The following is a 25,278-nucleotide window of genomic DNA, read 5'->3' as shown; positions in this document are numbered from 1 at the left end:
AATGTCAAATGTCAAATCCATCGCGCACAAAGAGCGCAAATGTGAATGCGTGTGGTTGGTCGAGATGAGGAGGCAATGGCAGAAACGGAGTGAATGTAAGCGATTCCGCTTCCGTCCTGGAGATACTTAAGAGTGCAACTTCTTTCCAGTAAAGTCTTACAACTACTACATACATACAACCATAAATCTACCGACCACTTCACACCAACGAATCAACAACACTTCAAACCACCTACACTTTTAATCACCACCACCACCACCACCACCTCAAATCTATCAAGATGCCTGGAGATCACGGATGCAACTGCGGCGAATCCTGTATGTATCTCTCTCACTCCCAGTCCTCGTATCACATTCTTCGGGTTGCTTGAGCTGGTTGAGAATTTGTACTAATCATATTTATAGGCCAATGCGCCAAGGACAACTGCACCTGCAAATAAATTCTTCAATATGATACTCAATTCTGTTTATTAAACACTCCATCATCTCTCTCGAAATGACCTCGAATTTCCTATTGAAAATCCTCCTCTTCGATGCGAACAAAACCTCTTGATCTTGTGGGCGGACGCTTTTCTATTTAGCCGGGTACGCAATGGACACAGAATGATTATCGTTGGGTGGACTTGATGCAGCAAACTTGGGGGAATGGAAAGCTTTTGATGTCTGGGTTTCATGCAGAAAGGAAACGGATAGGGAAAGGAGTTTTCAAACTTGCTTTGATATTAAATCAATCGACATCTTGACTCCAAACATGTTATCTCTGCCTCCATATTGTTGATCTTTGTGATTGTGACGTGAGAACTTGCGATAAATACCCCACTACATATTCCTCTCGCGACGACTGCGGGGTAAACAGGTAAATCCTCATTGTACGACTTACTCACGACTTTACCCTCGACTTACCAATCGTATCCCTTTCCATTTCTGACGATTTCATATTAGTCTATCTTATCATCAAAGTGTCACAAGCCTTCTCCCGCGGGTGGGAAAGCTTCCTCGTGGGCCTTGTGAGTGGCTTACAATCTCCCAGCTTGATCCCATCCCAGTACCAAGTCCAAGGATTCCGTCAGCTCAAGGCTCTAAGGATTTTCCTACCACGCCTACATTGTCATACAGCGCAAACGCTGAATCTTTGTCCTCTTCGCGACTCAAGCCTCCATAAAGGTGTTGCCACGTCTTTAAAGCCTTCTTATCTTCCATCTTATCAATGCATCATTCATTTGTCCAGAGTGTCTCAGCCTTGCCATCTCTGCCCAAGAATGGATAAGTCACATTGCCTCCAGATATCATCTTGAAAGTGTAGTGTGTTGAACTAGTACCGTATAGACATCAGTGTATCCGAGAAACTCTCCGTGACTTTATCCGGGTTGCTGTTTTGCCGCGACTGATTGTTCTTCTTCGAGCAAGCTGCATCATTGAACGTATCTTGAAATTTCCCAACGTCGTGTCACCTCAGGTGAGGCCATACTGCTTAAGATCGGCGCAATAATCATGTAAGAATATCTCACCGAAAACCCCACTGCCATTGAATTCATGCTCTCGGGTTACCCAAAAAAGCAAAATACTAGCTTGGAACCAAGATCTCCGGGGAAGGACACCCACGCCGTCGAGTAATCATTGTCGAATGATAGTTGATCACTTGCCTCTTGTTCCGCCTGCTGTGTAATTCATGGCATCTAACTTTAGTTTGAGGACCCCTCCTTTCTCAATTCGTCAGGATGAAGCCTGGAAACGTAGGTCACTCGCCGGTCGTATTCTATGCCTCGCACTCTAGCTTATTTTCGCAAGCTTCCGTCGTCCAATCTTTGAAGGTAATGGCTTCCATCTGTGAGTATAAGTATCTGCTTTACTTCCTCTTGTTTTTGGGATTCTTTCATCAGTAACACATCAACACAATCAATCAAACGAACATCCACACAATTACCACAATAAAACCAACCGACAAACTTCACCCACAACATACCAACATTCATCATGTCTCCATGCTCTTGCTGCACTCATGCTGCCTCTGAAGGTTGCTCAAGCACCTGCAGCTGCTGCAAAGACCAGGTACGCCATCTTCTTTCTTGCCGCTGGACAGGCAACAGGTATTAACAGACACCACTGTAGCACTAATGGCCTCATCTCTCTTCCCCTCCTCACATAACTTCAAAAGCGTTCGCATCGTCGCTCCGTCATATCACCAGCCATCTCGACCAAGACAGCGATAACCGAGGACCACAAGTGAGACGACCAGAACATCTTGTGATGAGTTGGAATAGTGATTGATTCTTGCATTGAGAGGAGTTTCTGCATGTTACATTTCCTTGAGGATGAGACCGTGGATGTATGCTATCTTCTTGGTCAGTCGAAGACGAGATATAAATGTGATGTTTGCAAAGGACGGGGGTTGAAGCCGGGTCCACTTGTTTTTGGTTGTTGATTTAAGATAAATTCATCACATTCGTTCAAGTAACCTTTTGATTCGATCGGTCGTGATGAAATCCGTTTTATATGTGACCATATTGTTTGTGCCATGATAGCATAATGCAAAGCTGTTCTTTGGATTCGCAATGAACATGGCCGCCCCAAAATGAGAAAGTGCGTGGACGGGTCTTTGTAGAAGCATCTTCGAGATGACAGTACGGTCCGGAAGCTGACAAGCTTTAGAAACAATAAGACTCTTAGTCGTACCCCCAAGGCAAAGTGTATTTCGGCGTGAAGAAGTAGAGCCTGAGTAAAGAAGTAAAACCCGACTAAACTCGTCCGTTTTAAGAGGGAGAGAGAGAGAGAGAGAGAGACAAAAAGGTTCTTTGAATTCTAGGAGGAGCAGAGGTTCATATGTAGTCGATTTATCTCACTTTGCAACCCTTCAAAGGCAAAAGATTGACCAGTGCCTAACACCTTGATGGGTACATTTGAAGTCTGTGTCACTCACCCACCGTCAACACCTTGACGGATACCTCCCTAGTACTTGTCTGCTTCCTTGCCTATTGCGTGATCAATAAATTCGTCATGCCTCGTATGAATGGTGAAAGTACTCATCTCATGTTTTATCCAGAAGGCCTTGCATGCGACCTGCATATCCAAGTCGTGAGCTGTTGGTTCCCAATGTGATTGAGGGTCTTTCACCTGCTACCTTGGTACTAGGTAGGTGGGCAATAGCAATGCGTCGAAAATTGAAAACATTCAACTGGATGCAAAATATCTATTGGGAGCAAGGGCTAGTATGCCTTTCATTAAAGTTAATGTTGACTTCGCCCATAATAACCCGTAATATTCTGAGTTCTGGAACACCAGCACAAATCTACATTCTACCATGCGCTGTTATAAAATTCATTGATCGATAATATCCATGCAGCCCTCTATAGCCTCTTGGCCATAGTTTACTAGTACGTCTCCTGAGCATTCCCAAGCTTCTATCAATCTACTGCGAATATGTGCTGTTGGCAAGGCATGTTGTTGCTCGGTGTATTTTAGTACCTCGAGAATACACCCTCGGTCTTCGATGTCTGTAAACTGTTCGCCACCTGTATAGGAGATGCGGTTAATTGAATTCGAAACCTTGCGATGAGAGCGAAGACTTACACATAGTGATAGCCATATACGCTATGTTCATTGCGGATGGAGACCGATGGTTTGATATTGCCACACCACAAAGGCGTTTAACGATCGTGTTTATCTGTGCCTAGGGGATCAGAGTCAATACAGCACTCAAACTTATGCATGAGTGAAATACCTCGATGTCTTGGCTAACTGCTTTGAGACCTGGTCCCAGCCTAGGTATTCGCGGATCGTAAGTTGTGAGTAGGATTCGAGAGATATCCATGTGTTGATGGGCAGTGACTATGACTTTGGATAAGTATCGCATGATTGCACGTCGTCAGGAATCGCTTACCATGGCAATCAGATAAATACCATATTTCAGGTAGGGCCCGTCTGGAACTCACAACAGCAGCTCTATCGTATAGAGCATCGAAGGACCGTGGACGTAAGCTTTCCCAGCCTTCGTGATACTGAACTAACATGTCATAGTCGCTATTGGATTTACTACCCAGGCCGTAACAGTATTGTAATACATCAGCACAATGAACAATTGTTCGATAAGCCCAAGTAAAGTCGTCTGCATATTCGAGGGACCGATATTCGTGATACTGCAGAGGCATGTGAAAAGGTCTTTGTCTAAGAAATGCCATGTGAACTTCTTGTCTGTAAGCGACACGAAAAGCGGCTCTACGAAGGCTACTATCGAGGCATCCTGATGCTTGAGCTGTGAGAAATACTTGGGTTCCTTTTGGCGCTCCATCTCCCCCGCTCAAAGGTGCTACAAAAAATACACGGTTAGCCAAAGCAAATTAACTTCATTGGATGGGAAACGCAAACCATCAATTTCTTCATAAAATCTTAATATCACAGAAGCGACCAGTAGGTTTTCATCATACAAGACATCAAGATTATCTGAGACAGATACAAGATGCTCGGTACACTTGCTGTGATATTCAGCAGCAGTCTCCATATTTAAGTTGGGCAGCGGGTTTCCGTTGTATTCAACCATGCCATTATTCCTGTACCGTTCGAGCCGGCTAAGGTATCTCGCGGATGCTGTGTATATAGCATTGAGAAGTGCGGGACAGTGTTTCGCTCTTTGTGGGACTACCAAAGCAAAATGGCGTTCTGGGTCACAGAGGTCAAACTGAGAATAAGAATAAGCATGAGCAAGGGTAATCTTTATTTGAGAGCTGTACATACCCAACCAGCCAGCTCATCTGCAAAGTATCTCAGAAGGGAAGCCTGCTGTATTTCTGACTGAGACAGGACATCCACAACTTCATTTTGGACAATCAGTTCTCGGGGAAAGATTGTAGATAAGTCATAATCAACAGGCCGCTGGTGCACCATCTCACCAGAAACATTTGATTCGGTGAGATGTCCATCGGTCTTTGCAGGTCTTCTGGGGTAGGATTTGACAGCGGAACGCTTGCTTGAAGCAGACAAAGTGTCATCGTCAACCCTTCGCTTCTTCACTGGGGACCTTTCTTGCTCTTTCGAGATGGATTTTCTAAAGGCTTCAGTGCGAGAGGTAGCAGATGGCCGCCGCTCGATTAGCCCTGTGGAGATAATTGGGTGGGGGTTTTCACTCCAATTGGCAATTAAATCTGATGTAGATGTGCTTTCACGCCTTGCTATTACTGTATATATTTCATCTAATTCTGGTGACTCGTCGATAAAGTCATCGGAACCAACTAAATAAGTGTACGTGTGAATAAGGATGATTGCGGCGATAATCCAACTTCCACTTACTTTTTCCAGGTAATTTCACCCATACTTGATCATTGAAATTGGAATCGTAACGGGCACTGGAGCCATGACGAAAGCGGATTTTTCCAAGAGAGTTAGAAGAGTTCGTATGGCTACTTTCGTCGTCTGAGTAATCATGTTAGGCGTGTTGACATGAAGGGTAGGGCAAACAGCGACTTGACAACAAATCAAGCACTATTTGAATTTATGCTGTCGAGCAGCCAGAGTAGGAAGCTGGAAACTTTACAAATGCACCTACCAATATGGTTCTGCTCAATTGCAGAAAACCTAATGATTGCATGTCAGCCAAGCGTCGATTGGACAGACACATTGCCTTGTGTTTTGTGTATTGTCTTCGGCGGTGAGGTCGATTACCTGGGACTTGACATTGAAGATTCAAGGGAAATTTCGATATTCTTGTGTGACCAGTATCATTACTATATGAAACCTTGGCTTGGCTGTAAGTAGCATTTGGAATTGCTGCAGGCTCAATGGATGAAATGGAGAATGTAGACACACGACGCCCAAGAAATTTTGGGATGGTGCAATAGGTGCAATGGGTGCAATGGGAGCAATGGGTGCAATATGTGTAATGATAAAGCAATCAAGTAATTTGCGGAACTACAGGACGTGGGAAGACGGACGTGGGGAACTGGAAAGCTGGGGTAGGAAGAAGCATGGGGGCTCGGGGAGGAATCTCGTGTGTCCCTCCCGAGCCACCTAGGTATTTGTTCTCGTAACCTGGCACCTGGGCAACACTACGATAGATGCAACTGTTACTCGTCAATTGTCTTGGCCTGTCTTGCATCAATGCCTCTGGGAGATGTCCAGAACATTTGACATTGGATGGTTTCTGCCTGTGCTCGTACAGTTTCGCGTTTTCGGTTTGCAGGCACGTACGTGTTGGCATTGGAACCGCAAAGTTCGAATGGCAGTGTGGGATGGATAGAAGATAGAAGATAGAAGATAGAAGAAGCAGAAGAAGCAGAAGCAGAAGCACAAGCACAAGCACACGTTCCCAGGCGAAGACGTGAGCACCCGAAGATGCTCCGACGGCTGGGATGCAACCTGTGTACCAGTCTGCAAAGGCCCCGACTCATTTTTGTTATTCTCACCGTCCTCATTGCTGATCGTGATCATTGGGACCGGTGGATGGGCGGTGATCACGAAGACAGCTGCAGGACATGATTTCACGATCATGTGATTCAAACGTAAATGACTTGCCCACTGAGTTTCGTATCATTGAGTCGATTGGAACCTTCCCCTTCCCTTCCCTGCCCCCCACCGCAATTTGCAAACGCTCGTCGATACAAAAGGTTGAGGCTAGCACATTTGTCCTTCGTAATGTTTTTACTTCTCATTTAGTCACCATATGACGCTTCACTCTATCTGGTTCTCACGTTTCATGTAAAAGAGAGCAAGGCTATCCCAGCGACAGGCATGGAAAGATGCTCTTCGCGGATCTCACATATGAGAGTAATCTGAGTGGCCGATGCATCGACGAATACAGACAGTGCAGGTGAAGAGACAGATATATCAACAGGTGTGGTATCGAGGTAGGTACAGAATCCATCCATCAGTCGTATGGAGGATCAATCAACCAGAGTTCAGAGGGGGGCATTCAAAGTGTCTAGGTGGGCGTGGTGGGTAAGGAAAAGAAGATGGCTCAGGAGTTTCTAATCCATCCAATCAATCCATCCACCCACCCATCCATCCATCCCTCATTCCATATAGCCCAATCTTGATGTTCTCCCCAAGCACTTTGTACAACGACCACGGCTGCATCGACTCTATTAGGCGGTGGCACTCCTTCTTATGTATGTCTGCATCTAATTGGCGGTTCTGGTCCGGAGCACGTATCCAGTTGAAATGAGAGGAATGTCGCGAAACATTCTTTACCAGCAGCCAGTTCCTAAACCTCAAACACCTAAACACCGTAATCACGATCTCGGGGATTCAATAATTCCATTCAATTGAAGTTATTTATTGTTCGTGAAATTATCCTTCATTATTGAAACTGTCTCTCTCCCCGTCTTCTCGTCCTCCTTCTCCTTCTCCTTTTTTCCTCCTTTAGACGTCTCTCTCCAATAGAATATGTTACCGTACCACACCGGGACCTTGTTACCAAACCAAAATTGATAAGACCTCATTCATTTCGCATTTAATAAAAGCTTCGAGGCTGGGCCGTGGATCCCCTTTAAACCTAACGGTTTTGCTTTGACAGTACCAGAAACCCAAACCCAAACCCAAGTTTGTTATTCCTGACTATCTCTATCTTTATCAAACGGCCACCTGGACATTCCCTCCCTCTCGCTCGATGCAATGAGATGAGAGATACCATAGTCGCTTTTGCGCCATTGAAAATCGATGACTTCCCCAAGATAGATTGCCAAATCCACTCAAATGACAGTGCTTAAAGACGCGCTTTCGCGATCCGATACATTTTTGCGACCCCGGTCGGAATATATTTCGAGTCCCGGTGTGCAATCCGACGATTCTACACCTTCAACGCCAGATAAAGATCACGAACGAAAACCACGAACTGTGCGAAAACCATCGCCTGGTCTTGCTGCTCGACTTGCAGCGTTAGGTTTTGGAAAGGATCCCGATCCAAATTCGGCAACGGCAACGTCACCAGTCGACCGAATTGGCCGCATTCCTGAAGATCAAATCCGCCAGCTTGATCATCTCCACCGCGCTAATTCGACGAGTTCGCATATTCACCGACGAGGTCGAGCTTGGAGTGGCAGCGTCGGTCTCTTGACCCCTCAAGTAACTGGGGGTAGCTTTAAAGAGACCAACCTTCGAGAGATCAACATTATTGACACGCGAGTACTCGACAGTGCCACGCACTCAACACCTTCGCTCGATAACTTTGGTAATCAGGACATGACAACAAATGTTGACCTCATAGGAATGGATTCGCAGAAGTATCGGTTGCCAGAACATATAAATGGAAATGGCACAAAGACAATGGCAGATATAAAGCAGGCGCACATCGAACGGAATATACCTCCTGTAGAAGACATTGAAATACATCCACCTCCTATTCACGAAAAACAAACACCTCCACTTCATATCCACGAAGAAGAAACACCTCCACCTCCCATCCGCGAAGAAGAAACGCCTCCATCTCCTATCCGCAAAGAAGAAACACCTCCACCTCCTATTCACGAAGACGAAACACCTCCACCTCCCATAGCTAAAGATACTCCGCCAACTGCGACAACACCCAGCGAATCTTCAAACGATGTTTCATCCTACTTCAACCCCTTTGGCCATCAACGGGCAGGCTCAATTTACACGTTATCGCGAGCGTCTTTTGCAAGTCAACTTGCTCAATTGACGTCGTTGCAACTACCAGATGCAGCCTCGTTATCAACGAAAATATCCGCAATTCCCAGCTCAAAATCTGCCTCAAAGGCATTGATGGGAGCCGCAGAACAAATTAGAAGTTGGATTTCAAAAGCATCTGATGTTGTGTCTGGCCTAGACGGAGAGGATGATGTGGAATGGGCAGCAGCTGGTGGTAGAGAAGGGCTAGAGGAAGTGGATAATGCGATTACACGCTTCGAAAAATTAATTAATGTTTACGTGTCAGCCATCGAGTCTTTACAAGAACGCCCGGATATTGCTACGGTTCCTGCAGACGAACTTCAAAAGGTCGTGCTACAGGTTGAAAGTATCCTTGAGGAATGGGAAAAGATAAGGAGAAATCTTAAGGGTGTAAAAAACTCGGTTGAAATTGCGATGGAATGGGAGGAATTATGGAACACAGTTTTGGGAGATATAGGCAACGAAGTGGACATTCTGGCGCGACTCGTTTTCGAAATGGAGGAGAAGCGGCACAAATCGTTGGCAGAAGCCGATAATGACGGAGTTGACATCAAAGAGCTCGAGACAATTGTAGAAGAAACGCCTTCATCTAAGTCGAGATTACAGACCAACAGTCGATTTGGCATGGCATCTTCAGCAGCCTTTCCTCTGAGCCCGAACTCGCCAGTAACACCGATAATGGCGCAAGATGACTCAAGCCTATTAGCATTATTTGCAAGAATGCAACCCCTGAGAGCTTCTTTGGACTTTCTACCTATGAGATTATCTACGTTTCATGCTAGAGCCGAAGCGATATTTCCCACGGCCTGCGACGAGCTGGAAAGTCGACGAGGCGGTTTGGAGAAAAGCTGGAACTCTCTTGAAAAAGATGCCGAATCATTACGAAGAGAACTTGGCGAAGATCGTTGGGTTCTCGTCTTCCGCGGTGCAGGTCGACAAGCACAGAAAATGTACGAATCTGTCGAAAGGAGCTGTGCCAAATTGAAGGAGTCTCTTGATAATGGGGTCCATCTAAACAACCCGGCTACGATGGGCAAGAAGATCGAAAGTTACGAAGCAAAGAAAATGCACTACGGTCCCGCCATCGAACGAGTTCTTTCAATTATCGAGAAAGGAGTAAAGGATCGCCTCACAGTCAATGGTGAAATCTTGAGATTACACTCAGATATGCAACAGAAGTGGGATTCATTGAAAGATCAAATGAACGAATTGGACACAATCCTTGAAGAACTCCAGGCAGATCGCAGAAACCAGCAGCTCAGAGATTCAATTTCGAGTATGGTTTCGAATGACCGCTCAACTATTGGAAGCTTGAGCAATGACACACCAGGAAGTTCGCCAGCATCCTCAGTTATAATGTCAAACTTAAGTAGTAAACTTGACCCCACGACACCTGCAAGAAATGGAAAGATACGGTCTAGTGGCAGAAGCAGTGTAGCTGGATCAAGAAGAAATTTAAGTGCTGGGCAACCTCCTCGGTCTTTCAGTCGAGCTTCCCCATCCCCTATTCCTCCCCGGCAAAGCTCTGCAACTCCAACTGGTCGACTCCCCCGACCTTCCAACACACCCAGTGACAATCGACCTCGATGGAATAGCAGCACCAATACCAATGATACACTTATTGGTCATGGCTTCAAACCTCTTAGTGTCACAACACCAAGTTCCACTCAATCGAATCGGTCTACTAGGTCCAGTACATCTGAGTCTAAAATACCACTACGAAGCCCATTGGGTCGCGGAAATACAGCCTCTCCAGTCATACGAGAACCCACAACTCCTTCAGGCAATCGGCCGGCGTCGCGAACAGTACGCCGAGACCTCTCTACCCCTGGACCATACTCTCAACATACACTATCAGTTAATTCCCCTTCCCGTCCCCGTGTTCTGGCTAGCAAGTCTTCCATGTCCAATCTGACAGGCAATAACCGTCGTTCTTCGATGCAACCTTCATATTCATATGACGCCAGAGCTAGCAGCCCTGTAGTTCGAAGACCTGCTAGTTCGCTAGCTACTAGCAGAAGGATAAGCCTTCTTCCCACCCCACGAGGCAGAAACTCAGAAATGGCTGGCAGGGATAGTCCAGCACCACAAAGAGGTAGCAGCACGTCCACAACTGATAGCAAAGGTAATCCCAAGAAGCAATGGAGACCATAAAGTCTCTTGTCAAATCAAAGCTCTTGGGGTACTAAAGTTCTTGTAAATGAGTTCTAGTCTTTAATCGTTCGACTTAAATTATACACAGCATGGTTTGTAGGCGTTTTTTTTTTTTCTTTCCTTACCACGCCATTTTGAAACGCGCGACGTCTTTTAGCGAATGGAATTTTTGTGCTATTGAAATTATACAGTGTGAATGGAGCATTGAAGGAGTTTAAACGGTATGGTCGAAACTTGCCTACGCAAGATTTCACGATCCACATTTGAAGGTTATAGAAGTGCAATGGACTGGAATGTGATGGATTGGGAATTTGGGGTGGTGAAGCGGCTGCGTGAGGTCAACGATGGAGAATGATACCATTACTTGTATGATAGATAAATTAGGATTACCAGGTAGTTAGCGAAGCGAAGGAAGACTGTGATACCCTTTTACTACAACCATAGATGTCGACGTTTTCTTCTTCTTTCTATAGAATGAAATGGTATGTGAAATAGTTTGATAACGTTGATCCCATGCTCTCTTGTGGTTCTTTTTAACGTCTAAACCAACCTCATTCACCGCCACTTGGAAGGCCGGAGAAATAATTTCAATCATCTACATGTAAATGATATATATATATTGGGGTGTATAATAAGTCATAATTGTAACACATGATCGTCCATAAGTGGAGGAGGAGGAGGAGGTAGATTCTTTCCTTTCTTCAAGAGATACCTGGATATCTAGGCGTTGTAGGTAATAAAAATTTTCTACATGTATGTGTGTATGTACTCTTGTTAGCATCACATCACCATTCATTAAGGAGTATATACATACCTAGGTAGATAGGTACATACCATACAGAGAGAGTACTTTATACAAAGCTTCAAAACTCTCCGCCCCCCCCTCCCCCCACGTCTCATCAACCCATATTTGTATATGCAAAGACCGAATTACCAATCCGGCCTCATGATTCGCTGGCCGCGATGGAACGATGAATAAAAAAGGTGGAGTACCCTTCGTCACTTTTCTCCGTTCAACCCCAGATTTATGGGGACTGCATCTTCCGGTTGAAAGAGGGCCGAAATCGCTGGGAGTGCATTGCTTTCTTGTTGTGATGTATGTGATGGGATCTCGAATCGAGTGAAGCTTGGATTCTATTGATTGTGTCTGGTATCCCATTGATTGGATTGCATTGCATTTACATATTTATATTTCATTGAGTGTTTATTCTTATATTGTATAATCTGTCTGTTTTCCTTCGGTATATGGGATATTCGAGGAGATAAGCATTGTATCTATTATATCGTTCGACTGTTGCAGAGAAGACATCGAGGTTGAGTCAAAATGACGAAGACGTTTAAAGGTTCAGAAGGTAAAGTCATTTCTTCTACTCGTCTCTACGGTCTTTGATTCATATTCGATGTTTCCTCAGTCAATTGAATCTGCGTTATCCTATCCCATCCCGTTTCACTCATTTCTAGCATCATTCCATTAAACTAACACATACACCACATAGTCTCATCCCACAATACACCAGAATCCTGCTGGGTATGCATCAATTCCACCGTCTACGATGTAACGGAGTTTCTCCCCAATCACCCTGGCGGATCCAAAATCGTTCTCAGTCTCGCCGGTAACGTTGACGCTACCGAGGAATTCGAAATGATTCATCCGCCCGGAACCCTCGAGGAGAATCTCGACGCCTCCAAAATCCTCGGCAAGATTGACGTTTCGGAACTCCAACAACCAGTGGAAGAGAAAACAAAGAGCTCTCCGGTTGAAGCTGCGGGTCACAACGATGGCGATGAAGATGCAATTGATATAGACGCGGATGTCAAGACCCTTCTTAATCTCGATGAGATTGAGCAGTTGGCCACGAAAAAGATTTCAAATAAATGCTGGTCATATTATTACTCGGCGGCAGACGATCTTTGGTCGAAGAGCTTCAATAATGCGGTATACCGACAGATTCTCCTGCGACCACGAGTCTTTGTCGATTGCACAAAATGTGATTCCTCCACCACGATCCTGGGACAGAAAGTTGGATTGCCAATTTTTGTATCGCCAGCGGCAATGGCGAGATTGGCTCATCCCGCTGGTGAACAGGGCATTGCGAAGGGAATCTCGAACTTTGGCGCTGTGCAAATTGTGTCGAATAATGCGAGCATGACCCCTGAGCAGATTGTAGAGGGCTCACTACCAGATCAGATTTTCGGTTGGCAGTTGTATGTGCAGAATGATAGGAAGAAGAGTGAAGCTATGCTGCAAAGGATTAATGCTATGAGTGATAAATATAAATTTATCGTTTTGACTCTAGATGCGCCAGTGCCGGGAAAGAGGGAACATGACGAGAGACAAAAGGATGTCGGAGCTAGCCTCCCTGTTTCTTCGGGAGTAAAGGCCAAGGAAAAGGTGGAAGATAACAGTCCGCCAGCTGGCAAAGGAGGGGTTGGAAAGCAACTGTTTATGGGAACAGCCGCAGATTTGACTTGGAAATCTACCCTATCGTGGTTGGCTGAACATACTAAATTACCAATTGTCTTGAAGGGTATTCAAACCCATGAAGATGCATACCTAGCATCTCAATATGCACCACAAGTTAAAGGCATTCTTCTTTCAAATCATGGAGGAAGAGCGTTGGATACAGCACCACCTGCTATTCACACACTCCTCGAGATCCAAAAATACTGCCCCGAGGTTCTCAGTAGGATAGAAGTCTGGGTCGATGGTGGCATTAAGAGAGGTACAGATGTAGTGAAGGCTTTATGTCTTGGAGCTAAAGCTGTAGGGGTTGGCAGAGCTGCCTTGTTCGGTCTTGGGGCTGGTGGTCCAGAGGGCGTTGAAAGAACGTTTGAGAGTATGTATTTTCTGATCTGTTTGTCCCAGCAGTGTCGTTTTTCACCTTCACTCCCCGAAAAGCTATTGAAATTCGATTGGAGATTTTGCTAACATGTATCTCCCTCCACTAGTCCTGAAAGCCGAAATGGAAACTTGCATGAGACTTCTTGGCGTGGAGAAGATTAGTGAGTTGGGTCCCAAACATGTTAATGCCAGAGCGGTAGAGCGGGATTTGTATGATGGACACCCAGGCTTGGAGAAATTGGGATTGTGGGTAAAAGCCAACTTGTAGATTTTTTAATGGAGAGTTGTAGGGTAGGTGGGTGGTCGTGCTAATATAGATAATTTGGGTATTGTGTGTGTATATCGATTGTAGATGTATAGATTGCAGACAAGTTAATCAAATTTATAATCTCGTGTTATTACACGCTCACTGGAATATAAATCGCACTTTGTAATTGGACTTGATGTTTCTAATTACTACTCATCTGGAGATTTGTTTAAGACGAAAAATCTCTCTTGTTTGGATTGGTTGGTTGGTATGTATGTATGTATTTATAGAGAGAGAGATATATATATATATATACATCTTTATTAATATTCTATAGTTAACACTATTTGTACTCAAGTATGACCCATATTACCCATCTCAATATCTTCCACGACTTCCCTCATAATATCTTACCTTACCTATTTATTCATTCATTCATCCATGCATCCATCCATCCATCCATCCATACATTCTTATTAACTCACTAGTGTATTGAATGAATAGTGAATAGTGAATAATACAAAATTTCAGATTTCAGATTTCAGATTTCATACTGTCAAGGTGCTCTGCTCTGCTCTGCTCGGCTCGGCTCGCTTCGTTTGCCTACTTGTCTCGATTCATTTGAACTATTTATATATATATATGCTTGGTGGACTTTTAGGTGGGTAGGTAGGTAGGTAGGCAGATGGGTGGGTAGATGGGTGAATGAGTGACATGGACTGTTATGTTAGATGTTAGATATTAGATATTAGATATTAGATATTAGATATTAGATATTGGACTATAAGGGAGAGAGTTGTGGTGTATATATATATATATATATATATATATGTATATATGTATATATGTATACTTAAAGTAGTATAATGAATACTATATACAGTACATACTATTATCTAAATACCTAATGTACATACATACATACATACATACATACATAGAAAGAAGGAAGGAAGGAAAGGAAAGGGAAGTTAAGATGGCTAATGTGTAGGTGAGCATCTAAATTCTACAGTGTATTGTATTTGTGGGTTTTGATTTTCTGTATACATACCCCCATGTATATAAATAGTGATTGGGAGAGTTGAATTGGGGGAAGGGAGTGGACGATACGTGGTACGTGGTATGCATGCGGTAGTAGGTGGTAAATGATAGGATGTTAGACAATATGGGGATGGGAAGTTTTACTGCGTGGGGAGATTTGGTGAGAGGATAGAGTGAGGAGTTGAGAATAACATTCTAGATTGTTATACAGACTGTTCTGTTACAAATAGCTCTTTGAATACACTCGTCACAGATTAAAAGTTGGGTTGTGACTACAGCTCAATAGGTATGCCTTGCATTTACAATTTTGTTCAAAAGTGTCGAACTATTGAAATCGAAGGCATGAAGCATAACATGCCTGATGAGAGCTATAGCCCGTGTTCCCTGTTGTGGACGCCTTACATGCATGTGTTCACAGTAACACTGACATATCAAAAAGGAAAGAACATGAGCTAAAAGTGATTTGCTCCTGACTTCGAAGAAGCAATGCAAAGTTCCGACCTTCAGGCAAAACGAATTAGACGAAGAAAGAGAATTACACGCTAGTAGAGTGTACAAGACGTCATGTTAGGATTGTGAGCAGTGCTCATGGGTATCTATTTGTTCATTTATACATTTTCCGCATCTGCCACAAGCTGAAGTAAGAAAAGACGGTAGAGAAGATGAGGATCTGTCTCATAAACGTAACGCTCGCCCCATTGTTAACTATGATCGTACCATGCTATCACATTCAGTGGCACATTCATAGACCATTGATCTTCCATTTCCATCATCACACGCTACGAAAAGAAGCCAGCGGAAATGAAGTTATGGGGACAAACAAATGGCCCAAGGAGTGGCGTTCTAATCTGTGTCTCTTGTTTCAGTCATGGAGCAATGACCGGACGGCCGGGTCGTGTATAAAGATCCTGAGATATTCCTGATTAGTTTCACTGCAGCGTCTTCTATCGCACTGCATCCGCTCTTGATCCTGCAGTCTGCCGTCGAACACTCGGAAAGAATTCAGTCACCGGAAATCAATTGCTCGAACGTCCAATCATTATCATGTTCTCAAAACTCGCAGTTGCCTCGCTAGGCATACTCGCGACCTCTATTCAGTGCATCGATGTAACGATAAATTCTATCCTCGATGGTGAAATCAAAGTTGCCTCTACCCAGCTCGACAAAATGAACTTTTTGTTAAACAACAACCTGACGTGGTTTTTTGATTTCACTACGCAGCCCCACTACACCTATACGCCAGGTGCCGTGGTCAACTCTGATGCTGCTACATTCCCAGCTTCGACTAGTTACGGTATGACGATGGCTTTAATCAACTTGGGACCATGTGCAATGTTACCTCCTCATTACCACCCACGAGGTACGAACTTTGTAGTGGCAGTCGAGGGTGTGACGCAGACGTGGATGATTGAGGAAAACGGGGCAAAGGTCGTCAATCAAACACTGAGGCCATGGCAGATGACAATCTTTCCAAGAGGAAGTATTCACAGCATGCAAAATTTAGGTATTATTTGCCCTTACAGCCCGAGACAATCAATGCTAAATGGAATCAAGGTTGTACTAAGGCTACTCTTGTATCGGCGCTGAACTCGGAGGATGCAGGCACACAGAACATTCTTAATGGATTTGCACAATTGCCACCAGATATAATAGCTGCGGCTTTTGGTAATCCAGCTGCAGGGATCAATCTTCCACCTATACCAGAAGTAGGTACTGGTAGTATAATTGGATCTGCGGCCTGCCTAGCAGCTTGCAGAGGGAAAATGTAATGCGAGCTCTAGTCTTGTTTAATTGTGAGTGATCAATCCCTTCGGAATCTCACTCGACATGGCATTGACTCGCAATAGATGTCCTATTCGTTGTTGTATTGGAGTGGCGTTTGCGGATTGAATGTACAATACAATCTGGCGTTTTTAATTATTGTTTTGAGGAAACCGTCTAGCGATTGGAGGTTCACTAAGTATAAGAACAACCATGCAAAGTATTTTGGCCATCGTCTTGTTCGCCTTGGTGCAATTTATGTATACGTAGTCACCACAATATTTTCCGAAAGAAAGTGAGACTGTCCATCAAGGTTGGTTGGGCAAAAAATGCTCGAAGTTGTGCGTTTGGAGGAGTACTGTACGTTCAAATCGCTCCCTATTTGCCCCCAAACTTTTTCGCGACCCAAGCACTTCCGTGTTCGTCATACTCTTGCTTCGTTACTGATAGCTTCTTCAAGACATCAGGATGTCTCGCCAATTCTGCTCCACCATTCCAAGTGCTAATAATAGGATATTCTGGTCTTGCGCAACGAACGTAACACTCCGCTGGAGCAAGAGCCTTAATCTCAAGCTGCAGTCTCAAAATGAATCCTTCTATCTTTGAGCTGCCTCCTACGACAATGATATTTGCGAGAAGCGCTGGCCATAGACCCATTGGTAAAGCGGAAAGACTTTCCATGACTAGTTGAGCAATGCCCGATTGCCGTATACCAATGTCCGATGGATTGAACAGTAATTCCGGGACTGTAAATCTTTCGTTTCTCAAAGTCAAAAGATCTTCCGCAGCTTCTGCCAGTTTCCCCTTGGTCAACTGTTTTAATTTTCCTGCTTGTTGTGGATCATGATCCCGCACGAAACCTTGAGACCGATTATGATAATCTGGGAGAACATAATCTTTCGCTATTCCACCACCCGTCTCAAATATTTCTCTTCGGTCTCCTCTGGTTCCTTTCCACGTTTTCTCCATATCCCCATTGAAGTCCCTTGATACATAACAACATGCCTCCTTAATTTCATTGACCAAATAAGTGTCGTTGCGCATGTCATACTGACGTAGAGATATTAAGCGTGTTAAGTAATTTGTCATGAGCTTGCCTCCAACTTCTAATCTCCTGATCGCTGATTGTAGAGGGCGCCCTCGCAGCACAGGTGTAATGGTCGTGTGAGAATATCCGGCGTCGACGAGGAGTATTATTTCGGCGGGAAGAAGAGGCTGTGATGGGTCTCGAGCTGGCCCTTTGAAGATACCTTGAATGTCGTTATACGAATTGAGAATTGGACCTAGATATACATTAATATACATAATATAACATAATCCATAGAACCACATACCAGGACATCGATAGTAGCTAGCGAAGCCGAATTCCTCAAAGACCATTTGATCGCAATTTGTCTGCAGAACTGGCAGCGCATTAGGAGCCTCTGTCAATATGAGACCCGTCTCTGTTGGATCGCAATGTAGTGGCGCTTTTTTGTCAAAGAATTCGTGCTCCCATATTTCCTTTTCTGCCTCCCAGTTCACCAAGTATCCTTTTTCGACGGGCCTACGAAAGACGATATCTCCAAAATCCGTACAATTGTCGAGTTGTGATCCAATGTATACCTTCTTTTCGCGGTCGCGCGCCAGGCAATTGGGTATGATTCGTGGTGAATCCGTGGATTCTGGAGATGAGAATCCAGCTTTGATAGTGTAAGCTCCATTATCAACAACCAGAGTTCTGGTAGGTGTTTCTTGAGCAGCGTCCGCTGCTTTTTGCTGTGTAGACATTTGATTTATTTCGTCCAAGTTTGGACCGAAAAAGTGTCAGCACATTATTATCGGGATGGTAAGTGGAGTTTCGGTGGTTGCTTGAAGCTTATCGACGCATTACAAGGGTGAATATCGCGTCGCACTACCTATGGATTCGCGCGCAAACCCCCACCAAGAAAATAGTTTTCAGGCTTCAGATTCCTCAGCGTCATAATCATTGGATTTGCACCACAACAACGATATCATGGCCGACACCGAAAAGAAAGCCGGCGATGACTTGGCTCTGCTAAAATCTACTGTCGAAACCATAAAAAACTTGATTTTACAACTACAAGCTTCAGCGAAAGCTCCAGAAGATGTGAAGGAGGGGTCATCGACTGAGAAGAAAGAACCCAAGCACGCCGATGTCAATGCCATCGACCTTGCCCATGATTCTGCGAGCTTAATCAAAGCACACTCGACGAAGCTGTCTCTTTTGATTATCAATAAGCCTTTTACACCTTCAGCGATCAGTAAAGTTTTGCGAGAACTTGTGTCGGGACCTTTACCAGGCCTGGCATCTGCTGTCGAAATTTGCCATGCTGCGAAATACACTAAGGCTATGAGTGAAGAGCTGCAATGGAGAGTGAACAAGGTCTTGACGGAATTATCGACTCTTATCAAAGCAATTCCGTTAGATGGTAACATTCTGAGCGACGACAAGAAGAATGGGACGGGTAAATCCAGTGGGAAAGGTAGCTTGGCTTCGACAGGTGTTGTATGGGACGCCTGTGATTCTGTCATGGGTCTGAAAACTTTGGGTGTAGCAGGCTTGGCTATGAAGAAAGCTGTAGAATATCGAGACTTGGTGAAAGATGCGCTCGAAGAATTGCAAGCATGGGCGGAGGAAGAATCAGATGATGAGGATGAGGGTGAGAACAGCGGTGATGAAGACGACGAAAAAAAAGACCCTCAAGATATTGTGGATGATCTCTTTGGATCGCAACCGCATATACCCAAGGACGACCCGGAGAAGATTCGCGAAAAGCTCGAGTCGTCGACCAAAAGATTGAGACTCATAATATTGATGTATCAAGCGGTTGAGAAGAGAAGGTTCAAGACACTTCCCTACCTGCCACATCCTGAAATACCTACACAACTGAAGGAGAAATCCTCCGAGGATCCAGGTATTGTGGAGTGCTTAGATGAGGTACTTGTGAGAATGAAGAAGATCACAAACCTCACGGATGATCTCGCAAGTGCATTCTATGATTTAGATAGTTCTGCGATTGACAAGCTCATGGATGAGACTTGGTTCACTGGTTTTGCTACAGTTGAGCTGTTAATCAAGAATTGGGAGGGACAGAAAGATGATTTCACTACTTGGGTGCGTATTGTCCAACATTTGGTCTCGAATCACTTGCTAATTGTTCTAGGCATACAAATTTCAGCTGGCTATGAAAAAGGGGTGGTAGTGTAGCGAAAGCAAAGACTTTTTGCTAAACCGCCTTCTTTCACTATTACATTGAGACTATGATTCTTGAAAGATTTACTAGATATCAGCTAATAGAGAGTAGCTTGAATATTACTTGATCTAAGTTTTTACATGTGTTCAGAAAGGAAATGAATTAGATGTTATTGGCATGTTTAGAATTTTACAAAGATATGATACCCAGATGCAATACGAGACCAAACTTTTCACTTCTGTGAATATCAAGATTGAAATCCCATGACCCGTGACAAGGTTCAAGAGACAGCAAGGATACTGCACGATTTTTCTGGGAAGGTGTTCATTTTTTTCTCACCGTGCAGCAGATCTGTATCATAGGAATGCTCGTGTATTTTGACAAGTTGAGCTACTACCCCTTGTCAACACACACATTCCTGGTATTCTTCACTCACCTCCACATCTACTTGCTTATCCACTTCTTTCACAAATGAAGATCTTCCTTTATTCGGTGTTCTGTTCGGTGCTCGTGTATAACCGATTGTCAAAGCAGCTTATGTACCCCACGGCTCGGTTACCTTAACGCGAGATACCCCGAGGACTTGATGCCAAGTTGAAGACCAGGTACCCCACTTCCCCATAAACACCTTTCTGCTTCCCCATGGGATGGATAAATTCGCTCCGGCCTGTTCGATGGATGAAGATGCATACATATATGCGGCCGAAGCGGGCGAGGTTGCGTGGGATGTACAGTATTTATATCAGCTTCATAACCTCTGCAAAAAGTGGGATATTGCGAGTTCTATTACCTCTCTCTTCTCTTGTTTCTTTGACCACTGAGCCCGCAATTTGGTATCCAAGATGAACATGGCTGGCTCCATCGAAGACTCGTCTCAAAAGCCTAAGGCTGGGGGAATGGTTCATCCAATTCCAAAATCAGATCACGACATATCCCACATCGAAAATATGCACTATTTGGGACCTGATAAGCCAGATCATATGGATTATGGACGTGTCGATTCTGAAGTTGCCAAATATACCAGCGATGTGCTTATCCATATTAGCGATGATGAGAATAAACGACTCAAGAAGCTCATCGATAGACGAGTGTTGATTATCATGATCCTGACATATTTTATACAAGCGCTCGATAAAGGAACTTTGGCATTCACATCGATCATGGGCATCAGAAAAGATGCTAATATATCCGACGCACAGGTATTTGTTTATCTATTTTCCCTTCCAGATTTGAGCAATTGCTAATAGGGTGCAGTATCCATGGCTCACAACATGTATATACATTGGTATTCTAGTAGTAGAATACCCTACCAACTGGGTTATACAACGTGTACCGATTGCCAAATATCTGGGTATAAACGTTTGTGTTTGGAGTATAATACTTTCAATGCATGCCCTCTGTCATAATTTCGAAGGTCTGGTCGTGGCTCGTACTCTTCTTGGAATCTCCGAAGCTGCTTGCCAGCCCATCTTTGTGGTTTTGTCTAGTATGTGGTACAAAAGAGAAGAACAAGCAGGAGTTGTGATATACTGGTACATGATGAACGTATGCTTATCTCTAATCCCAACATGTCCCAATATATCTAATGATGATAAATATAGGGTGCTCAACAAATTGTAGGCGGGCTCCTAGCCTACTGCTTCACTCTTCTCAAATCCGGCCCCCTCAAATCATGGCAAGCGATCTTCGTCGCCTACGCCTGTCTCTCCTTTCTCTGGGGAATTTTCATCGTAATCTGGATGCCCGACTCCCCTATGCGCGCCAAGTGTTTCAGCGAAGCCGACAAAAAACTCATGGTTGAGCGTGTCCGGTCCAACCAAACCGGCATGCAAAACCGCAAATTCCGTGTCGAGCACGTCAAAGACGCATTCACCGATCCGCAAATGTACTGTTATTGTTTAATAGCTATATGCACAACATTGCCAACGAGTGGACTGGGTGCATTCGCAAATATCATCATCACGGGGTTTAATTTCACAGTTCTGCAAACGCAGCTATTAGCTATGGTTTTGGGTTTTTACATCATCATCGTGTTATTGTCCAGTCACTTCCTGGTGAAGAAGTATAACCAAAATATTCTAGTCATGACTCTCTACCTTTTGCCGTAAGTAGAACCATTCGATATCACCGCAACTATTCTAATCCCAGCATTTAGTTCATTCGTCGGCACTATTGTCCTCATGACAGTCCGCAACACCAGCTTAAGCACCAAAGTCGGCCTTTTAATCTCTTACTATATAACACTCTCCTTCTGGTCCACTGCCACCCTTTCCATGACTCTCATGTCGCGTAATGTTGCCGGCCAAACTAAGAAGACCATCGTGGTAGCTGTAAACTTTATAAGTTGGGCAGCAGGAAATGCAGTTGGTCCTCAAGTTTTCCTAAAGAACGACGCGCCACGCTATTTCATCGCATTTGCTACCCATCTTGGTTGTTATGTGTTGCTTCTTTTGGTCTTAGTGTTTCTCAGGTGGCACTTGATGAGTGAAAATAAGAAGAGAGATGAGTTGGCAGGGGCAGGAATTAGAGAGGCTGATGATAGAGACATGGTGCACGCTTTTGACGATTTGACGGATAGAGAAAACCCCAATTTCAGGTATGTTTACTGAGACGGAGGAATGCATTTTAGAAGATAGTAGAGAATAAAGCGTGCCGCTCATTGATAGAAGACACTTTGATCAATGATAATCACAGTGATGCATACATCTTGTCCTGAAATATGGGTGAAACTTTGCTTTTATATCTGTCAACTACGTGAAGAAAATGAAAACATGTAGGCAAATCTTTGCGTATTCCCGAAACCGCCACTCCTCTAATCATTAAGCTGCTTAAGGTATGTTTATCCAGCATTCGAGGAGAAAGAAGAAAAGAAAAAGTCGATGAGTTCATTCCGAACAAATCGCAAGGCTGATAAGGATACTATTGTACACGCTGCCTGGTCGAACTTATTAAGACCCGACGACGACACTGGTGATTCTCACAAGCAGCAATGCAACGATCTAATGAAACGGTGCAAGACCTTGCGGGTCAACAGTTAGTGGTTGCTTGCGCTGTTGAAAGTATGTAGTGTATTTGACTTCGCCTTTCAGTAAAGAAGCTGAGTCAACACCCGGGATAGTTCCATTTGCTGTCGCCTTTCCCAATTCAGTAGCTTTGACATAGTCAGGTTGAACTGATATAGGCCTGTGGTCTGTTAGTACGGTACTTTATAGAATCGGAAAAAGATGCTTACCCGTTCAGTTCACGATCAATCTGCAGAAATTCTTTCATGGTCTCCTTGGAGCCTCTTTCCCTTAGGTACATCAAGTATAGATTACTGATCTCCTTCTTGGTATCCAACCTCATGGATGTCTTGATCATGTCACTATGAATTTGCTTGAGCCTTTCATGATGTTCTGATTCCGAGGTTGAGTTCGTTGGCTGCGCTAACTCAAATTCCATGTACTTGGTCCAGAAATGACGGCTTTCGGGATACCATTGTGTGTTCTTCTGGAAAACTTGACGAGCTTCATCGACAGATCCTTGAATCTTCCACAATAAAATGGCCCACTCAACAACAAAGGCTGCTTTGGAATAAATGTCTAATTCTGTCGAAGCAATCTGTGCTTTGTAGACTTCAATCGCGGCATCAAGGCCTTTGTGGCGGCGTTCGAGATTAGCCCAAGAAATTATAGTCTCTACATGACCAGGCATGCGATCCAGAATAGCTTGATGAATATCCCTCGCAACATCGACACGCCCGGATATCTCCTCGAAATAAGCGTATTGCAATCTAATCCCGGGTTTGCTAATTGGCACATAGAGTGTGCTTGCTCTTTGATATATGTTTCTGACTTCTTCTTCCTTGCGTTCCTTCGATGACATCCACCGAGCGTAACGAAACCAGAACTCGTCGTAGAATGCGCAAGTTACTAGACATCTCTCATATAAGAAAATAGCACGGGTATAATCACCCTCGGCCTCTTCAAAGTCCAAGTATTTGCGCCAATTTGAAAGTTGCTGATTATCGAGCTCGGTGACGTGGAAATAAGGACGCTTGATCTCAGACTCATATGTCCAACGTTTTGTAGTTTCCGCTTGTGTACGAGCGAAAATTTCAAGATGGAAATTATCGATCTTGGTTCTAATGTCACGTTCAATCTCTAATTCCCCTTTGGGACCAGACTGGAAGCCGGTACTTTCAGAAATAACATCGGCACGGAATTGTTCGAGTGTTTCGGCTGGAAGAAGCTCTAGCAATGGACGAGCGTGAGCTAACTGGCGAAAACGTTCAAAGTATCGAGCATATTGATGCATAGGAATCTTCACGACTCGATTCAAAATAGCAAATATCTTGTCTTGAGCTTCCAATCGATCTTCAAATTCTAGGTATTTGTCCCAGAAAGGATGGGCAAGAAAGTCCAATCCCACTGCAACGGCGCCACGCTCGAAAAGCCTAATATAAAATGTTAGATACGCCTCGTACTTTGAAAAGGGAGGGAATGGAAAGGTGGCAAGGAGTGCAAATACGGGAAGGGCAGTGTGCACAAATGCAATGATATTTATATCCTCCTCGTGCCGACAATGTGTGCAGAGTGATACGGGACAAAAGCGAACGTGTGATAGCAGAAAGATATCCTGGTCATGTTGGTGAGAAGAGTCAAACATGAACAGCTTTTTTTTTTGGCATTTCTCACCATTTGTGAGCCATGAAAACTCCGAACGTAGCTCATGTGGCTGTATGACCATGCTGCAGATGCTGTGTTAAGGGAAGGAAAGCATCTAGTATACTTACTCTCTGATCACATCAGGATCATGACTTGTCTCGACCTTGAAGGAACAATAATCCGTCCACAAATCCACAGATGTTGCTATACTGGCGATACCTCTTTCAAAGACCTAAAATATGTCAGCACATAGCTCATTGCCTTACAGTCTATCTTTAATCACCATCTCAGCAGCTTCTGTGCCAGCTATGGAGAATTCCAGATCTGCATATTTCTTCCAATATCCAAACAGGAGGGGGAATTTCGCAAGGAAACGATCGTAAGAATCTCGAGTTGTCGCAATCGCCTGTGGACTTGAATTACGATTTAACCCTCCTTCCAGAGTCTCTGCTGCGCGAACAAGCTTCTCCCAACTCTCGAAATTATCCGTATTTTCGAGCTATAGAGAGTAATGGTCAGCAAACGCGCAATCGATAGAAACACAATGATAAACCTACAACTTCAGCATTCAGCTTCTTGATCTCAGCAGACTCCTCATCCGTCCCTCCATAATGAAAGTCGGCCATAATAATCGTCGCGTCGTTTGTAATGAAGTCTTTAACGGAGAGTGTATACAAAAGAAGAGTTATACGATAAGAATTTGGACTTCTTATTGTCTCGAGTTCAAAGGCTTTGAGTGTAATTTATTAATGCAGAGAAAGAATTGATGTAGATTGT

The 25,278-nt window shown here is 44.2% G+C and overlaps 8 protein-coding genes across 11 annotated transcripts, besides 4 other annotated features; 5 read left to right on the top strand and 3 right to left on the bottom strand.

Annotated features, from left to right (window-relative positions):
* Positions 1 to 281: 281 nt before the first annotated feature.
* Positions 282 to 318: a sequence feature (Short protein (BCIN_01g03200, ATZ45557.1) was converted to a misc_feature.).
* An 87-nt stretch (positions 319 to 405) lies between these two features.
* Positions 406 to 440: a sequence feature (Short protein (BCIN_01g03200, ATZ45557.1) was converted to a misc_feature.).
* A 1,534-nt stretch (positions 441 to 1,974) lies between these two features.
* Positions 1,975 to 2,049: a sequence feature (Short protein (BCIN_01g03190, ATZ45556.1) was converted to a misc_feature.).
* Positions 2,050 to 2,109: 60 nt separating this feature from the next.
* Positions 2,110 to 2,115: a sequence feature (Short protein (BCIN_01g03190, ATZ45556.1) was converted to a misc_feature.).
* A 1,019-nt stretch (positions 2,116 to 3,134) lies between these two features.
* Positions 3,135 to 6,075, bottom strand: BCIN_01g03180 (hypothetical protein). The gene is made up of 9 exons (XM_024690366.1): positions 5,653 to 6,075; positions 5,537 to 5,565; positions 5,281 to 5,403; positions 4,729 to 5,222; positions 4,363 to 4,672; positions 3,878 to 4,303; positions 3,719 to 3,825; positions 3,568 to 3,667; positions 3,135 to 3,509 (listed from the first exon to the last, which is right to left on the bottom strand). The coding sequence occupies exons 1-9, from the start codon at positions 5,664 to 5,666 to the stop codon at positions 3,316 to 3,318; spliced, it is 1,797 nt and encodes a 598-aa protein (XP_024546134.1). The 5' UTR covers positions 5,667 to 6,075; the 3' UTR covers positions 3,135 to 3,315.
* Positions 6,076 to 7,178: 1,103 nt separating this feature from the next.
* Positions 7,179 to 11,281, top strand: BCIN_01g03170 (hypothetical protein). Its single transcript, XM_024690365.1, has one exon. The coding sequence runs from the start codon at positions 7,681 to 7,683 to the stop codon at positions 10,765 to 10,767; it is 3,087 nt and encodes a 1,028-aa protein (XP_024546133.1). The 5' UTR covers positions 7,179 to 7,680; the 3' UTR covers positions 10,768 to 11,281.
* Positions 11,282 to 11,796: 515 nt separating this feature from the next.
* On the top strand, positions 11,797 to 14,035 carry BCIN_01g03160 (hypothetical protein). Its single transcript, XM_001549864.2, has 3 exons — positions 11,797 to 12,119; positions 12,264 to 13,604; positions 13,717 to 14,035. The coding sequence occupies exons 1-3, from the start codon at positions 12,092 to 12,094 to the stop codon at positions 13,875 to 13,877; spliced, it is 1,530 nt and encodes a 509-aa protein (XP_001549914.2). The 5' UTR covers positions 11,797 to 12,091; the 3' UTR covers positions 13,878 to 14,035.
* A 1,385-nt stretch (positions 14,036 to 15,420) lies between these two features.
* BCIN_01g03150 (hypothetical protein) lies at positions 15,421 to 16,838 on the top strand. Of its 3 annotated transcripts, XM_024690364.1 has the most exons (3): positions 15,421 to 16,401; positions 16,452 to 16,690; positions 16,745 to 16,838. In XM_024690364.1, exons 1-2 carry the CDS (start codon positions 15,942 to 15,944, stop codon positions 16,664 to 16,666), a joined length of 675 nt encoding a protein of 224 aa, XP_024546130.1. In that variant the 5' UTR covers positions 15,421 to 15,941; the 3' UTR covers positions 16,667 to 16,690; positions 16,745 to 16,838. The 3 variants fall into 3 exon arrangements, with proteins under 3 accessions (XP_024546130.1, XP_024546131.1, XP_024546132.1); XM_024690363.1 differs by having other exon boundaries at positions 16,452 to 16,838; XM_024690362.1 differs by lacking the exon at positions 16,745 to 16,838 and having other exon boundaries at positions 15,421 to 16,645.
* Positions 16,839 to 16,917: 79 nt separating this feature from the next.
* On the bottom strand, positions 16,918 to 18,480 carry Bcarp6. The gene is made up of 2 exons (XM_001549866.2): positions 17,993 to 18,480; positions 16,918 to 17,941 (listed from the first exon to the last, which is right to left on the bottom strand). Exons 1-2 carry the CDS (start codon positions 18,426 to 18,428, stop codon positions 17,037 to 17,039), a joined length of 1,341 nt encoding a protein of 446 aa, XP_001549916.2. The 5' UTR covers positions 18,429 to 18,480; the 3' UTR covers positions 16,918 to 17,036.
* Positions 18,481 to 18,592: 112 nt separating this feature from the next.
* BCIN_01g03130 (hypothetical protein) lies at positions 18,593 to 20,090 on the top strand. Its single transcript, XM_001549867.2, has 2 exons — positions 18,593 to 19,776; positions 19,826 to 20,090. Exons 1-2 carry the CDS (start codon positions 18,655 to 18,657, stop codon positions 19,862 to 19,864), a joined length of 1,161 nt encoding a protein of 386 aa, XP_001549917.2. The 5' UTR covers positions 18,593 to 18,654; the 3' UTR covers positions 19,865 to 20,090.
* Positions 20,091 to 20,489: 399 nt separating this feature from the next.
* On the top strand, positions 20,490 to 22,556 carry BCIN_01g03120 (hypothetical protein). Its single transcript, XM_024690361.1, has 4 exons — positions 20,490 to 21,054; positions 21,110 to 21,400; positions 21,457 to 21,959; positions 22,011 to 22,556. The coding sequence occupies exons 1-4, from the start codon at positions 20,698 to 20,700 to the stop codon at positions 22,462 to 22,464; spliced, it is 1,605 nt and encodes a 534-aa protein (XP_024546129.1). The 5' UTR covers positions 20,490 to 20,697; the 3' UTR covers positions 22,465 to 22,556.
* Positions 22,557 to 22,763: 207 nt separating this feature from the next.
* On the bottom strand, positions 22,764 to 25,254 carry BCIN_01g03110 (hypothetical protein). 2 transcript variants are annotated; one of them, XM_001549869.2, is made up of 5 exons: positions 25,059 to 25,254; positions 24,785 to 25,000; positions 24,630 to 24,733; positions 23,088 to 24,290; positions 22,764 to 23,038 (listed from the first exon to the last, which is right to left on the bottom strand). In XM_001549869.2, exons 1-5 carry the CDS (start codon positions 25,125 to 25,127, stop codon positions 22,855 to 22,857), a joined length of 1,776 nt encoding a protein of 591 aa, XP_001549919.2. In that variant the 5' UTR covers positions 25,128 to 25,254; the 3' UTR covers positions 22,764 to 22,854. The 2 variants fall into 2 exon arrangements, with proteins under 2 accessions (XP_001549919.2, XP_024546128.1); XM_024690360.1 differs by lacking the exon at positions 22,764 to 23,038 and adding an exon at positions 24,365 to 24,472 and having other exon boundaries at positions 24,132 to 24,290; positions 24,532 to 24,733.
* Between the last annotated feature and the right edge of the window lie 24 nt (positions 25,255 to 25,278).

This window comes from Botrytis cinerea, chromosome 1, assembly GCF_000143535.2.
Source record: "Botrytis cinerea B05.10 chromosome 1, complete sequence".
NCBI lineage: Eukaryota > Fungi > Ascomycota > Leotiomycetes > Helotiales > Sclerotiniaceae > Botrytis > Botrytis cinerea.
Note: the sequence above shows the minus strand (reverse complement) of the source record. Positions and strands in the feature narration are given on the sequence as shown.

Coding starts and splice junctions, on each gene's coding strand:
- BCIN_01g03180 (XM_024690366.1), bottom strand. Junction 5,404..5,536: donor AATTGAGCAGAACCATATTG/GTAGGTGCATTT, acceptor ATGATTACTCAG/ACGACGAAAGTAGCCATACG. Junction 3,826..3,877: donor GTATTTATCTGATTGCCATG/GTAAGCGATTCC, acceptor CCAAAGTCATAG/TCACTGCCCATCAACACATG.
- BCIN_01g03170 (XM_024690365.1), top strand. CDS start 7,681: ATGACAGTGCTTAAAGACGCGCTTTCGCGATCCGATACATTTTTGCGA.
- BCIN_01g03160 (XM_001549864.2), top strand. CDS start 12,092: ATGACGAAGACGTTTAAAGGTTCAGAAG. Junction 12,120..12,263: donor GACGTTTAAAGGTTCAGAAG/GTAAAGTCATTT, acceptor TACACCACATAG/TCTCATCCCACAATACACCA. Junction 13,605..13,716: donor CGTTGAAAGAACGTTTGAGA/GTATGTATTTTC, acceptor TCCCTCCACTAG/TCCTGAAAGCCGAAATGGAA.
- BCIN_01g03150 (XM_024690364.1), top strand. CDS start 15,942: ATGTTCTCAAAACTCGCAGTTGCCTCGCTAGGCATACTCGCGACCTCT. Junction 16,402..16,451: donor TCACAGCATGCAAAATTTAG/GTATTATTTGCC, acceptor AATGGAATCAAG/GTTGTACTAAGGCTACTCTT.
- Bcarp6 (XM_001549866.2), bottom strand. CDS start 18,428: ATGTCTACACAGCAAAAAGCAGCGGACGCTGCTCAAGAAACACCTACC. Junction 17,942..17,992: donor TAGCTACTATCGATGTCCTG/GTATGTGGTTCT, acceptor ATGTATATCTAG/GTCCAATTCTCAATTCGTAT.
- BCIN_01g03130 (XM_001549867.2), top strand. CDS start 18,655: ATGGCCGACACCGAAAAGAAAGCCGGCGATGACTTGGCTCTGCTAAAA. Junction 19,777..19,825: donor AAGATGATTTCACTACTTGG/GTGCGTATTGTC, acceptor TAATTGTTCTAG/GCATACAAATTTCAGCTGGC.
- BCIN_01g03120 (XM_024690361.1), top strand. CDS start 20,698: ATGAACATGGCTGGCTCCATCGAAGACTCGTCTCAAAAGCCTAAGGCT. Junction 21,055..21,109: donor CTAATATATCCGACGCACAG/GTATTTGTTTAT, acceptor AATAGGGTGCAG/TATCCATGGCTCACAACATG. Junction 21,960..22,010: donor ATGACTCTCTACCTTTTGCC/GTAAGTAGAACC, acceptor CCCAGCATTTAG/TTCATTCGTCGGCACTATTG.
- BCIN_01g03110 (XM_001549869.2), bottom strand. CDS start 25,127: ATGGCCGACTTTCATTATGGAGGGACGGATGAGGAGTCTGCTGAGATC. Junction 25,001..25,058: donor AGAAGCTGAATGCTGAAGTT/GTAGGTTTATCA, acceptor TACTCTCTATAG/CTCGAAAATACGGATAATTT. Junction 24,734..24,784: donor GCACAGAAGCTGCTGAGATG/GTGATTAAAGAT, acceptor GACATATTTTAG/GTCTTTGAAAGAGGTATCGC.